At 36.4% G+C, this 15197-nt stretch overlaps 1 protein-coding gene across 1 annotated transcript in view; it reads left to right on the forward strand.

Annotated features, from left to right (window-relative positions):
- The window catches only part of LOC117327214, a 30031-nt gene extending 18916 nt beyond the window's left edge, over positions 1 to 11115 (forward strand). The window contains exons 3-6 of the mRNA XM_033884079.1: positions 1150 to 1206; positions 2778 to 2903; positions 4836 to 4865; positions 6492 to 11115. Coding sequence (XP_033739970.1) covers positions 1150 to 1206; positions 2778 to 2903; positions 4836 to 4865; positions 6492 to 9886 — 3608 coding nt within the window. The 3' untranslated portion in view covers positions 9887 to 11115. The remainder of the gene's footprint in view (positions 1 to 1149; positions 1207 to 2777; positions 2904 to 4835; positions 4866 to 6491) is intronic.
- Positions 11116 to 15197: the final 4082 nt, after the last annotated feature.

Below are 15197 nucleotides of genomic sequence, written 5' to 3' on the forward strand. Positions count from 1 at the left end.
TTGTATTGAAAGTCTCTATAGCATGAATGGATCTGCACTTGTACATGTGGCATGAGGCACAACAGACACCTGTAAACAGAGCGGAGCATTGCAAGCAATGTAGTGTTTTGTTCTTGTTGTGATGATAAACTCCAAAGATAACTCGTTTTTCCTCAAGTCCTTTCTGATAATATTCAAAGCTAGTAATTGAATTAAGCTTAGAATATAAAAATATGACACACAAACAATCTTACACACACTTGCGCATTGGCCGCACGGGGCACAAACACATGTGCCATGTAAACAAAACATGCGACATACATGTAAATAAAGGAAACAACTATAGATTTGGTACCAAGATAAAACAAATTCACAAGATATCGTAATATCGGGTTTTTTTTTGGTTCAATTAGGTCATTTTCAGTTTTAATATCGGCATGGTAACAGGTTTATAGTCGAGCATAACAACAGTACGGGCACGCTGATAAGTATTAAGGCGATCGAGAGTCACAATCGGCAATTATTTTGTGTACTTTAAGTCGAAGAGACATGTTCAAATAATATAATTTTTAAGAATTTTGGGTTGTATTTGTACATTGAGTTTCGTAATAAGGTAAAGTTCGTAAATGTTACTAATCTAGAAAACACAAGATTTCCGTTTACTTTTATAGTTACAGCATCAAATTAATATAATATATCGTAATGCCCCTTTAAAGTGTACTGGTATCGATATATAGTCCTGATCCGAAATCTGTTTAAGATTCATGACTGACTGAATTCAACGTATTTCGTAAATTCTCCTAACACTATTTACAAATTACCCAGGTAGGCTTAGGTCAAAAAAACCTTTACAAAAGATTTGTCATTACTGGTATCAATATACTCGTAGTATCCAGAAACATTTTCCACGAAATTCATCACTTACTAGTATCAGAGATTACTATCTTATTGAGACCAGCCAGTGATGAATCTTGTGTAAAGTATCTATAGTCATACTTTCTTGAAACCTATATAGTATTTTGTAGACTCATCAGTACCTGGTACATTTCTACCTCTCAGATTATAGTATGATGGTCTTGTACTTGTTGATTGGTTAGACATAATTTGATTGCCTCCCTTTTGAACTGTACTAAAATCAACATAAGGATTTTACCTGTTATTTTCTTAAAGGTCCATCACCAGCTAAAGCACAGAAGACGGGAGACGAAAACCAAAAGCAATCTCCAGGTTTGTAATGTTAGCAGTTGGACTGTAAATATGAATCGTAATCAGGTACCATGGCTTTGTAAGTAGTACGTCTGTAGCGGGATCTACACACGAGTATAAGTTGGTTGTGTGTGTAGTATATGTGTAGTGGGATGTACACACCAGTACAGGTTGGTTGTGTGTGTAGTATATGTGTAGTGGGATGTACACACCAGTACAGGTTGGTTATGTGTGTAGTATATGTGTAGTGGGCTATACACAGGAGTACAGATTGGTTTTGTCAGTAGTATATGTGTAGTGGGATGTATACACAAGTATGTAGTGGACTGGATATATACGTTTGTTGCATATGTAAGTACAATCCCAGAAATTCTGTTATTTTTGCCTAAAGTCTTTTACTGTGGCTTTCCTGTGTCAGGAGGGGTGGTGCCTATAGAGGTAATAAAGGTTAACATTTCAAATCATCACTAGTCCTGAACTACTGAATGAATCTTAATCATATTTGGTCAGGAGAATACTTGGGTCAATAGTCATGTGACAGTAATGTGATAGGATGGTGTTGTACTGATAATTTTACTGGATAGCCTTGTACTGGTAATGTTACTGAAAGGTCCTGTACCAGCATTGTGACTAGATAGTTGATGACTTAGGGAAAATGATGATTATTCTAATTCCCTTTTGTCCGCGTCGTGCGTCGTCCGTTTGTAAACAATTTACATTTTCGACAAAAATCTCAATTAGGCCTACCTCATGCTGGGTTGAAGGGCTATCAAGATTATTCAAGTGAATGACTTTGACCTTCATTCAAGGTCACAGGGGTCAGACATGCTAAAATCTTAAAAGGACTTTTGCTCAATAACCAAAAGGCCCATATGCCAGATTTTGGTTCGTTAGCATGCTGGGGCGAGGGGCTTACCAGTTTGTTCTAATGAATGACCTTGACCTTCATTCAAGGCCGCCAGACTCAAATATGTTAAAATCTTTTAAATGTCTTCTTCTCAAGAACGAAAAAACTTATACCTGATATTTAGCCTGGTGCATACTGTGTTGATCACGGGAAATAGATCTGCAAAAATATATCAAAGTTCATGTGACTTTTAAAAACCATGTGCCTCTTGTTACTTAACGCAGTATCATGTCTGTGATGTTACAAGTATTTTAGTGGATCTTTGTATTAAATGGTATCTAAGTACAAGGTTTTAGTTTGTCAGAAAACCAGTTATTTGTATAGGTAACACTTTTAATAGAAAGTGCATATTAACATATGATATGTTAAACATACTTAGTTTGGCCTATTATACTATTGGTTAGGCCTTTCCTACTTACAAATTACAGAAAAAAATATCATGAATCGGTAAGCTTGTAATTCAAAGATCAAATTTTCATAACCGTTAATCTATTTAAAAAAGAGTGTTTTGTCATGATCACTGAAATGTTAAAGCGAGTGATATACAAAATTGTGTATATATTCTGGTGTTGGACTTGGGATACAAGAACACTTTGCTAAGTTTGAAATACTGCTATGGATTCATGTAGTATATCAATCACATAAGATCGACTTCATGAACTTTACTTATTGATTTATCCTAAAGCTGAACAGAAATCCATGGCAATGGATATCAGGGAACTCACTGTCCGACAAGAAACCTTAGCAGTCAATCAAGAAACCATGGTAGCCAGTCAGGAAACTATGGCAAAAGAAAAACATGAGATACAAGGTAAAACTAGTAAAATAACCATTTGAATCTTTTGACCAAATTGGGTCTGAAGCATCTTTCAAGGAAATTTAAGTAATGTTGTATAAATGGAGGGACTGTGTCCCCTAAGAGACCGGGGAGTGGAGCAAAATAGGGAAGTATTCTTATTCTTTAGGAATTAAAGAATCTCAAAGGTCCGACGCATCCTGGGGTGAAGACAGGCAAATCTTATGAAAACGTGAAATCATGACTTTCAAAATGTTTCTTTTCCTGTATTAATTGCTGGATTTAAATCTAGTTTGGATGTAACCAACATTAAGTATAGGGCAATGAATTTTCTATAAATGATTGATAAATTGGTTATGTTAGTATTACATTTGAAGTGAGGATGGCCTTGTACTGATAATTTGACTGGATGGTCTTAAACTGGTAATGTGACTGGATAGTCCTATATAAGTAATGTGACTGGATATTCCTGTATAAGTAATGTGACTGGATATTCCTGTATAAGTAATGTGACTGGATATTCCTGTACCAGTAATGTGACTGGATAGTCCTGCACCAGTAATGTGATTGGATGGTCATATACTTGTAATATGAATGGTTATTCCTGTACCAGTAATATTATTGAATAGTTGAAATGGATAGTATTCTAATTGCCTTTTGTCCGCCGTCGTGCGTCGACCGTTCATAAACAATTTACCTTTTCTCACTTAGGCCTGCAGCATGCTGGGTTGAAGGGCTATCAAGATTGTTCAAATGAATTACTTTAACCTTCATTCAAGGTCACAGGGGTCAGACATGTTAAAATCTTAAAAGGACATTTACTCAATAACCAAAAGGCCCAGACATGTATGCCAGATTTTGGGTCGGTAGCATGCTGGGGCGAGTAGCTAACATGTTTGTTCGAATGAAGGACATTGACCTTCATTCAAGGCCGCCGTACTATGATAAAATCTTTTAAACGTCTTCTTCTCCAGAACAAAAAACTTAGAAACCTGATATTTAGTCTGTAGCATACTGGGATGATTGATCTCAATTTCAAGGTCACGGGAATTAGATTTACAAAAATATATCAAAGTTCAGATGACTTTTAAAAACCATGTGCCTCTTGTTACTTAACGCAGTATCATGTCTGTGATGTAACAAGTATTTTAGTGGATCTTTGTATTGAATGGTATCTAAATACAAGGTTTTAGTTTGTCAGAAAACCAGTTATTTATATACGTACAACTTTTATTATAGAAAATGATATTAACATGATATGTTTAACATACTTAGTTTGGCCTATTATACTATTGGCTTGGGCTTTCCTACTTAGTGTGATTTATCATACTAATGGTCTGGTCTATCATACTAATGGTTTGGCCTATCATACTAATGGTTTGGTCTATCATACTAATGGTTTGGCCTATCATACTAATGGTCTGGCCTATCATACTAATGGTTTGGTCTATCATACTAATGGCCTGGCCTATCATACTAATGGTTTGGCCTACCATACTAATGGTTTGGCCTATCATACTAATTGTTTGGCCTATCATACTAATGGTTCGGCCTATCATACTAATGGTTTGGCCTTTGATGCTAATAGTATGGCCAATCATACTTAGTTTGGTCTATTATACTTATGGTATGGCCTATCATACTAACGGTATAGCCTATCATTTTAATTGTTTGGCATATTCTACTTAATTTGGTCTATCATAATAATGGCTTGGCCTATCATAGTAATGGTTTTGCCTATCCTACTTAATTTGACCTATCATAGTATGTGTTGTCGTGCTAATGGTTTGGCTACAAGCATGTCTGGTCAAGATCCATCCATTAGAATTAAACCATTAGTTGTTGATAGTATATGGAATAAATCATGTTTTGAATTCTGATATTGTTTTGTACATAGTATTCCGTGTTGTAAGTATTTAAAATGAATCTCTTCTAATTATTTCACAGATATCCATGCTGATCTAAAACCATTGATAGGTGAGTTGTCAACTGGATTTGACTAGTTGTTAGAGAATGCAGCATATTCCTAACATATATAGCTGTAGGAAAATCGTTTTTGATGAACACAAATCTTTGATATTCATCAGAAGATACATCGCAGTTACACGAATCCCTCTCCCTGTTCCTCTATGATACAATAAACAGTGTAGGACCTGACAACAATCACATTTAGTCTCAGTCTGCTGAAATTGTTTTATTGTATCAAATTACCATTCTCAGAAGAGTGCACCCCAAGTAGAGATGGGATGGTAGTATTGAGGCATTGGTTGTCAATCCATGATCAATTATTTATAACCTGACATGCTGATGTAATAAATTCATTAGACCATCAAATGACCCCGTATTTAATATAACCCTATCAAATGAATACATTCTCAGTTGCTGTTATATTATTTGTTTGAAAATAAAACTTATGAAGGATTGATTTATGAATGAAAAGTATAAACAACTGACACCTTCATTGCTACATTGTATTTAACTTTGTTTGATCTAAAACACAGGAAAATATTAATCTGCTGATGATGCATAAGGCGAGTTATTGAAAACGTCAATCAACTATCGGATCAATTGTTGATAACATAGATAACATCCGACAACCGTCCCATTATTAGTACAAAGTACAGCATATACCTAGTTAGAATGTGTAATTATAGATAAAGGTATGATTGAACATTACCAGAACATCTAAACTGTAAGTGGTCAAGTACAACGGAGGGAAATTGATTTAAAAAGACATTTGTTGTATATATAAACATATATATTGATTGTTATATCTACATGTATGCACTAAACTTTCAATCCGTCTCTTTGAAACTTCATATGCTTTGTCATCATCATAAATTTAATTTCTTGAATTTTGTCGGTTACTGTCGACCGGCCTCGCCCTCCCGGGCTTTATCGGGACCTTTTCTATATATAGTATACAGGTTATAAAGACGTCATTATTGTAACCGCGATAACTCCAAATTACATATATTCAGACAGTAATTAAAACAGTAATTACTTTTGCTTTATATGGTACCAGTTCATATGTAGCCTGCTATTACTACTCATGTAGATATTCTAACCCAATTCAAAGTTCTTGAGAGTACGGGATGCTCTCCCTCTGATGTTTAGGGTGGCAGCTTAAACTGTTAATATAGAAACGTGTATGTCGGTTTATACTATAACTTGCTTCCCAGACTGACGTGAGGTAGCATGTAGATAGCAGTGTCCATAAATTTTACTTTTGTGTCTCTTTTTGCATCAAATGTGAACGGCATTAGATGCAAAAATGGCGCCTTATTACGCGATAGTTTTAATCGATTTCATGGAGAGACGATTTCCGCCTACACAAATATTAGTACCTTTTTGTATGGTAGAGATATATGGATGATATATTCTTTATATGGCTGCATGGTAGAGAGAGTCTCCTTCCGCGAAGCCATTAACCACCACCATCCCACTATCAAGTTTACTTTTAATGTCAGTGACACTAATGTAGAGTTTATGGATACTGATATCTACATGCTACCTCACATAACACATCCATGATTCCTCTAGGTATCAGTATATTTATAAGTTTCGCACCACTAAATTTTTTCTTTCTTATTTTTCATAAAGTCTCAGCAATATATAGGATCAAAAAAGAAAAAGAGGAGAAAAAATTCCTTCAGACCAACGCTTTCCGTGATTCTCAAGACAAGCTCCGAAAGAACAGGGTTTTAGTCATCAAGGGAAACACAGGAGATGGCAAAACTTCTACTGCCATTCAACTCCTACACTGGCTGATAAATGAGCAGCCATCCAGACAACCCCTTCAGCTTCATGACATTAAGGATTTAAAATTAATCACTCCAAATTCGAATCTTGTTACTTTCATCGATGATGCTTTTGGTGAGAAAGATGTTGGTAAAATTGATGTTCAAGACTGGAGCAAAAGGCTCGAACATGTAAAAACACTTTTTGTTGATACACAAATCCATGCTAATTTTCTGCTAATTACAATTCGTAATGAAATATTTAATTCTTTGACAAAGTCTTCATTGGGAGCTGTTTTCAGCGAAGATAACATCATTGATCTGAGCTCACACAGGTACATAAATGCAGTGGAAAAAAGAAAACTTTTACAGATGTATACGCCAGAAAAATTTGCATGGACAGCGGAAGAAATGAAGAAAGTAATAAGTTATTCACCAAATATTGGTTTCCCACAATGTTGTCAGCTTTTCTGCAAATCTGTGAAATTGCAAGAAAGACGAGTTAAGTTTTTTGAGAAACCTTTCCATTTTTTTATGGATGTATTATTGAAGCTACCAGAATGTTCTGCCATTTTGTTTCTCTTCTTGAATGATGGAAAAATAAAGAAAAAAGATCTAGACCCAAATGGTAATAAAGTAAACAAAGCTTTGTTGGAGGAAGCATTTGATATCAGTTTATTTGGTGGTGAGGATGACAGAACTACTATGACATTTAAAAAAAAAATACGATTTGTGCAAGATAGTTTAGACAAATTACTAGGATTTTTGGTGAGGAAGGGGAAAGATTGGTTGGGTGATGAAGTGTACAGATTTGATCATGATTCCATATACGTCACAGTAGCTCTTTTGTATGGAAAAAACACAACGTTTGGTTACATACAAAATTGTCCTGTACAATCCCTCTGTTATCTCACAATCTCAAAAACATCTTCAAACATGGTTGCCATATCATCCGATCATTATCTATATATGTGTGAACGTTTCCTTCGAGAGTTTGAGAGTGAGAAATGGCACTTTAACGCCACGATTATGTCTCTAGATGTATGGAAAGATCATGTATTTGTTAAAAGATTTGTGTTGTTTTTGAATGAGAAAAAAATTGACAAACTTGGTTTGTTTAATAATTCATGTCATTCTGCTTCAGTAGATTGTGCTTTATACCTTCTGTCTGAGGGAGTCAAACCTGACGAGGGTACACAATGGTGGCCATTGATTACAAGAGGTGTATGGGCTGATAAGGGTGATGTGGATATCCTTAAGAAAGTTGTTACATACTTGAATGATGAAACGAAACTTCTCCTGTTAAATAACGCATGTTATTCTGGTTCAGAAGAATGTGCTTTATATCTTCTGTGTGAGGGAATCAAACCTGACAAGGCTACACCATGGTGGCCATTGATTACAAGAGGTGTATGGGCTGGTAAGGGTGATGTGGATATCCTTAAGAAAGTTGTTATATACTTGAATGATGAAACGAAACTTCTCCTGTTAAATAACGCATGTTATTCTGGTTCAGAAGAATGTGCTTTATATCTTCTGTGTGAGGGGGTCAAACCTGACGAGGCTACACCATTATGGGCATTGATTACTAGAGGTGTAAGGGCTGGTAAGGGTGATGTGGATATCCTTAAGAAAGTTGTTACATACTTAAATGATGAAACGAAACTTCTCCTGTTAAATAACGCATGTCGTTCTGGTTCAGAAGAATGTGCTTTATATCTTCTGCGTGAGGGAGTCAAACCTGACGAGGACACACCATGGTGGTCATTGATTACAAAAGGTGTATGGGCTGGTAAGGGTGATGTGGATATCCTTAAGAAAGTTGTTATATACTTGAATGATGAAACAAAACTTCTCCTGTTAAATAACGCATGTCGTTCTGGTTCAGAAGAATGTGCTTTATATCTTCTGTGTGAGGGGGTCAAACCTGACGAGGAAACATCATGGTGGCCATTGATTACAAGAGGTGTATGGGAAGGTAAGGGTGATGTGGATATCCTTAAGAAAGTTGTTACATACTTGAATGATGAAACGAAACTTCTCCTGTTAAATAACGCATGTCGTTCTGGTTCAGAAGAATGTGCTTTATATCTTCTGCGTGAGGGGGTCAAACCTGACAAGGACACACCATGGTGGCCATTGATTACAAGAGGTGTATGGGCTGGTAAGGGTGATGTGGATATCCTTAAGAAAGTTGTTATATACTTAAATGATGAAACGAAACTTCTCCTGTTAAATAACGCATGTCGTTCTGGTTCAGAAGAATGTGCTTTATATCTTCTGTGTGAGGGAGTCAAACCTGACGAGGAAACACCATGGTGGCCATTGATTAAAAGAGGTATGTTGGATCACAAGGGAGATGTGAATATCCTTAAGAAAGTGTTTATACACTTGGATGAAGAGATGAAACTGACCTTGTTAAATAAAGCATGTGATTCTGGTTCAGAGGAATGTGCTTTATATCTTCTGTGTGAGGGGGTCAAACCTGACGAGGCTACACCATTATGGGCATTGATTACTAGAGGTGTATGGGCTGGTAAGGGTGATGTGGATATCCTTAAGAAATTTGTTACATACTTAAATGATGAAACGAAACTTCTCCTGTTAAATAACGCATGTCGTTCTGGTTCAGAAGAATGTGCTTTATATCTTCTGCGTGAGGGAGTCAAACCTGACGAGGACACACCATGGTGGTCATTGATTACAAAAGGTGTATGGGCTGATAAGGGTGATGTGGATATCCTTAAGAAAGTTGTTATATACTTGAATGATGAAACAAAACTTCTCCTGTTAAATAACGCATGTCGTTCTGGTTCAGAAGAATGTGCTTTATATCTTCTGTGTGAGGGGGTCAAACCTGACGAGGAAACATCATGGTGGCCATTGATTACAAGAGGTGTATGGGAAGGTAAGGGTGATGTGGATATCCTTAAGAAAGTTGTTACATACTTGAATGATGAAACGAAACTTCTCCTGTTAAATTGCGCATGTTGGTCTTGTTCAGAGGAATATGCTTTTTATCTTCTGTGTGGGGGAGTCAAACCTGACAAGTCTACACCATTGTGGTCATTGATTGCAAGAGGTGTATGGAAAGGTAAGGGAGATGTGGATATCCTTAAGAAAGTTGTTACATACTTAAATGATGAAACGAAATTTCTCCTGTTAAATGACGCATGTTGTTCTGGTTCAGAAGAATGTGCTTCATATCTTCTGTGTGAGGGGGTCAAACCTGCGAGGAAACACCATAGTGGCCATTGATTACAAGAGGTGTATGGGCCGGTAAGGGAGATGTGGATATCCTTAAGAAAGTTGTTATATACTTGAATGATGAAACGAAACTTCTCCTGTTAAATAACGCATGTTATTCTGGTTCAGAAGAATGTGCTTTATATCTTCTGTGTGAGGGGGTCAAACCTGACAAGGACACACAATGGTGGCCATTGATTACAAGAGGTGTATGGGCTGGTAAGGGTGATGTGGATATCCTTAAGAAAGTTGTTATATACTTGAATGATGAAACGAAACTTCTCCTGTTAAATAACGCATGCTGTTCTGGTTCAGAAAAATGTGCTTTATATCTTCTGTGTGAGGGAGTCAAACCTGACGAGGAAACACCATGGTGGCCATTGATTACAAGAGGTGTAAGGGCTGGTAAGGGTGATGTGGATATCCTTAAGAAAGTTGTTATATACTTGAATAATGAAACGAAACTCCTCCTGTTAAATAACGCATGTTATTCTGGTTCAGAAGAATGTGCTTTATATATTCTGTGTGAGGGGGTCAAAGCTGACAAGGACACACAATGGTGGCCATTGATTACAAGAGGTGTAAGGGCTGGTAAGGGTGATGTGGATATACTTAAGAAAGTTGTTATATACTTGAATGATGAAACGAAACTTCTGTTAAATAACGCATGTCGTTCTGGTTCAGAAGAATGTGCTTTATATCTTCTGCTTGAGGGGGTCAAACCTGACAAGGACACACCATGGTGGCCATTGATTACAAGAGGTGTATGGGCTGGTAAGGGTGATGTGGATATCCTTAAGAAAGTTGTTATATACTTAAATGATGAAACGAAACTTCTCCTGTTAAATAACGCATGTCGTTCTGGTTCAGAAGAATGTGCTTTATATCTTCTGTGTGAGGGAGTCAAACCTGACGAGGAAACACCATGGTGGCCATTGATTAAAAGAGGTATGTTGGATCACAAGGGAGATGTGAATATCCTTAAGAAAGTGTTTATACACTTGGATGAAGAGATGAAACTGACCTTGTTAAATAAAGCATGTGATTCTGGTTCAGAGGAATGTGCTTTATATCTTCTGTTTGAGGGAGTCAAACCTGACGAGTACACACCATGGTGGCCTTTGATTAAGAGAGGTATGTTGGGTCACAAGGGAGATGTGGATATTCTTAAGAAAGTTTTTATACACTTGGATGAAGAGATGAAACTGACCTTGTTGAAAAAAGCATGTTGGTCTGGTTCACAAAAATGTGTTTTATATCTGCTTTTGAAAGGAGTCAAACCTGACGAGGACACACATTTCTGGTTCCTGATTACGTCAAGTAATATGAGCCATTGTTACCTAAATAATGATATCGCAGAGATATTTGTTAAATACTTGAAAGATGGGATAAAACTTTTCTTGTTAGATAAAGCTTGTGGGTCTGGTTCAGAGAAATGTGCTTCATATCTTTTGTGTAAGGGAGTCAAACCTGACGAGAACACAGATTAGGGGTCTCTGTTTACAAGACGTGTACGGACACGTTGTGGTGATTGGGGTTTGAAGGGAAATGTGAATATCCTGAAGATTTTTTTTTAATTCTTGAATGATGGGATTAAACTTACCTTGTTAAATAACGCGTGTTTGTCTGGTTCAGAAGAATGTGCTTTATATCTTCTGAGTGAGGGAATCAAACCTGGCGAGGACACACTGTTACACGTGGCAAAGGGGGGGAATATGAATGTTTTTCTTAAACTACTACAGTATGACGTCTATCCAAAAGGAAAAGATAAGAACAAAAACAATGTCCTACATGTGGCGTGTGAGCGGGAGAGACTAAATATAGTGGGGATGTTATGTGACACTTATCCAAACTTGGTACATGACACGAATGAGTGGGGAGAAACACCTCTCCATTTAGCCGCGGTGACAGGAAACTGTTCTTTGTTCCAGGAAGTGGAGAGAACTGTTCTTGAGTCGTTGTGTAGAGTTGAGAGTAAACAGCACAAATGTGAGATATTAGATAGTCGTGTGGTACATAAAAGTTGTGTGTGTAGTCAATATATGTCTCAGTTAGTGGACAGGAAAGGGCAGACAGTGTTACATATGAGCTGTATGAAGGGACACATGGAGAATAGTGTTTATTTGTGCAAGTCGTACCCAGTTCTAACCACAGCTGTAGATAATGACGGATGGACAGCGTTACATTCGAGTTGTATGAGTGAAAACAGAAAACTTTGTGTGTGTATATTTGAGTCATTCCCAGCACTTACATCTGTTGTAGATAATGAGGGTCGACATTGTCTACATCACATAGCTAGGTGGACATCGGATGTAGACTTGTTCACTGGATGAAAAACTCGTGTGAAACAGTACATTGAATCATTAGAACTGAAGTATGACATTAAAACCATACTGGACAGGGAGGGGAAATCTGTTTTAGATTTGGCAAAGGAAAGGATAAACAAGGAGGAGGAAGAGAAGGAGGAAGAGGAAAAGAAGGAGGAGGAGGACATATTCGTGGAACACTGCCCTTGGTATGAAGCTATGTTCATGGAAAGCTACCCTTGGTATGAAGAGATGTTCATGGAAGACTACCCTCCATTTTATGAAGAAGGAGATGAGGAAGAGGAGGAGGAAGAGGGTATGTGCCCGTTGTATGATCATCTTATTAAAGTGTTTAGGAAATAAAATGGCTATGCCTTAGTAAACATGATAATCAACACAAACCGTTTTTAAACAATCATGTACAAAGTGAGAATGAATTGTTTTACTGAGGATAATCTATCAACTGTTGTGAGTGTACAGTCCTGAATTTACCGATCTACTTTTAGGTTCAATTGAACGGATTTATTTCACTCAATTATGGTAATACATGAATGCACAGATCGTCCTAGTGTTTTGTATAATGATGATCTATACTATAATCAGACGATGTATTTCACTGGAAAAATATACGGAGCTAGTAACAAGAATGGTTGGACAAAGTTTGGGATATAAAGGTGTTATTATTTTTTTGTAATGTAAACTTTATTTATTTTAACTTATATTAATCACTCCTTTTGGAAGTACATGAGGGATCTTACTTTTTGTAGGAAACTGGAGTATCATTTTGAATGTACTGGCAAAACATTGTGTATCATACAATAACACTATAATGTTGAAGTTAAAATTTACAGTCAATTTCATAACAATTATGAATTGTGTTTTTTCACAGATGCTTCTTGTGAAATGTAGTTACTTGTAACCATTTGATCTGATGTTATTATAAAATGAAATTATTGTGTGGAAAACATTTTCGGACTCTGTGTGGTTTCTCTGTTTTGGAAATTACTGTTTTCTTTCAAAAAGATCAATTGATCAATGCAATGTACTAACAGTACCTACATTGTACTATAAAGAAAAGGATAACATATTTGTCAGGGTCTAGATCTTTTAAACTCTGAGGATGTTTTATTCAGATATATATATATATATGACATTGTATACATTATTAATGTGAACATGATAATTGGCATTATATAACTGGTGTATTCTTTCTTACACACAGGGATTAGGTCAATTAGTTGTTGGAGATTTGCTGTTTCTATGTATATATCTATGCATGTCACTGAGACTAGGTCCAGATGTTGGATATTTGATATCCCTACGTATATATCTACATTTTACACTGGGACTAGACCCATTATGTTGGAGACTTGTTGATTCTATGTATATGTCTATATATAACACTGGGACTACGTCCATGATATGTTGGAGATTTGTTGATTCGATCACATATATATTACACTGTGACTAGGCTCATCAGATGTTGGGGATTTGTTGATCCTATGACCTATACATTACACTGTGACTAGGTCCATTAGATGTTTGAGATTTGTTGATCCTATAACCTATATATTACCCTGTGACTAGGCCCATTATATGTTAGAGATTTGTTGATTCGATGTATATGTCCATATATTACACTGTGACTAGGTCCATTAGATGTTGTAGATCTGTTGATCCTATGTATATGTCTATATATTACACTGTGACTTGGTCCATTAGATGTTGGAGATTTGTTGATTCTATGTATATGTCCATATATTACACTGTGACTAGGCCCATTAAATGCTGGGGATTTGTTGATGCTATATGTATATGTCTACATGTATATATTTCACAGGGACTAGGTCCATTAGATGTTGGAGTTTTGTTGATCCTATGACCTATATATTACATTGTGACTAGGTCCATTAGATGTTGGAGATTTGTTGATCCTATGTATATGTCTATATATTACACTGTGACTTGGCCCATTAGATGTTGGAGACTTGTTGATTCTATGTATATGTCTATATATAACACAGACTAGGCCAATTAGATGTTTGAGATTTGTTGATCTTATGTATATGTCTATATATTACGCTGGGACTACGTCCATGATATGTTGGAGATTTGTTGATTCGATGACCTATATATTACACTGTGACTAGGCTCATCAGATGTTGGGGATTTGTTGATCCTATGACCTATACATTACACTGTGACTAGGTCCATCAGATGTTGTAGATCTGTTGATCCTATGTATATGTCTATATATTACACTGTGACATGGTCCATTAGATGTTGGAGATTTGTTGATTCTATGTATATGTCCATATATTACACTGTGACTAGGCCCATTAAATGCTGGAGATTTGTTGATGCTATATGTATATGTCTACATGTATATATTTCACAGGGACTAGGTCCATAGATGTTGGAGTTTTGTTGATCCTATGACCTATATATTACATTGTGACTAGGTCCATTAGATGTTGGAGATTTGTTGATCCTATGTATATGTCTATATATTACACTGTGACTTGGCCCATTAGATGTTGAAGACTTGTTGATTCTATGTATATGTCTATATATAACACAGACTAGGCCAATTAGATGTTTGAGATTTGTTGATCTTATGTATATGTCTATATATTACGCTGGGACTACGTCCATGATATGTTGGAGATTTGTTGATTCGATGACCTATATATTACACTGTGACTAGGCTCATCAGATGTTGGGGATTTGTTGATCCTATGACCTATATATTACACTGTGACTAGGTCCATTAGATGTTGGAGATTTGTTGATCCTATGTGTATGACCTATACATTACACTGTGACTAGGTCCATTAGATGTTAGAGATTTATTGATCCTATGACCTATATATTACATTGTGACTAGGCCCATTAGATGTTGGCGACTTGCTGATTCTATGTATATGTCTATATATTACACTGTGACTAGGTCCATTAGATGTCGGAGATTTGTTGATCCTATGACCTATATATAACACTGACTAGGTCCATTAGAT

The sequence above is a fragment of the Pecten maximus genome, chromosome 5 (genome assembly GCF_902652985.1).
Source record: "Pecten maximus chromosome 5, xPecMax1.1, whole genome shotgun sequence".
NCBI lineage: Eukaryota > Metazoa > Mollusca > Bivalvia > Pectinida > Pectinidae > Pecten > Pecten maximus.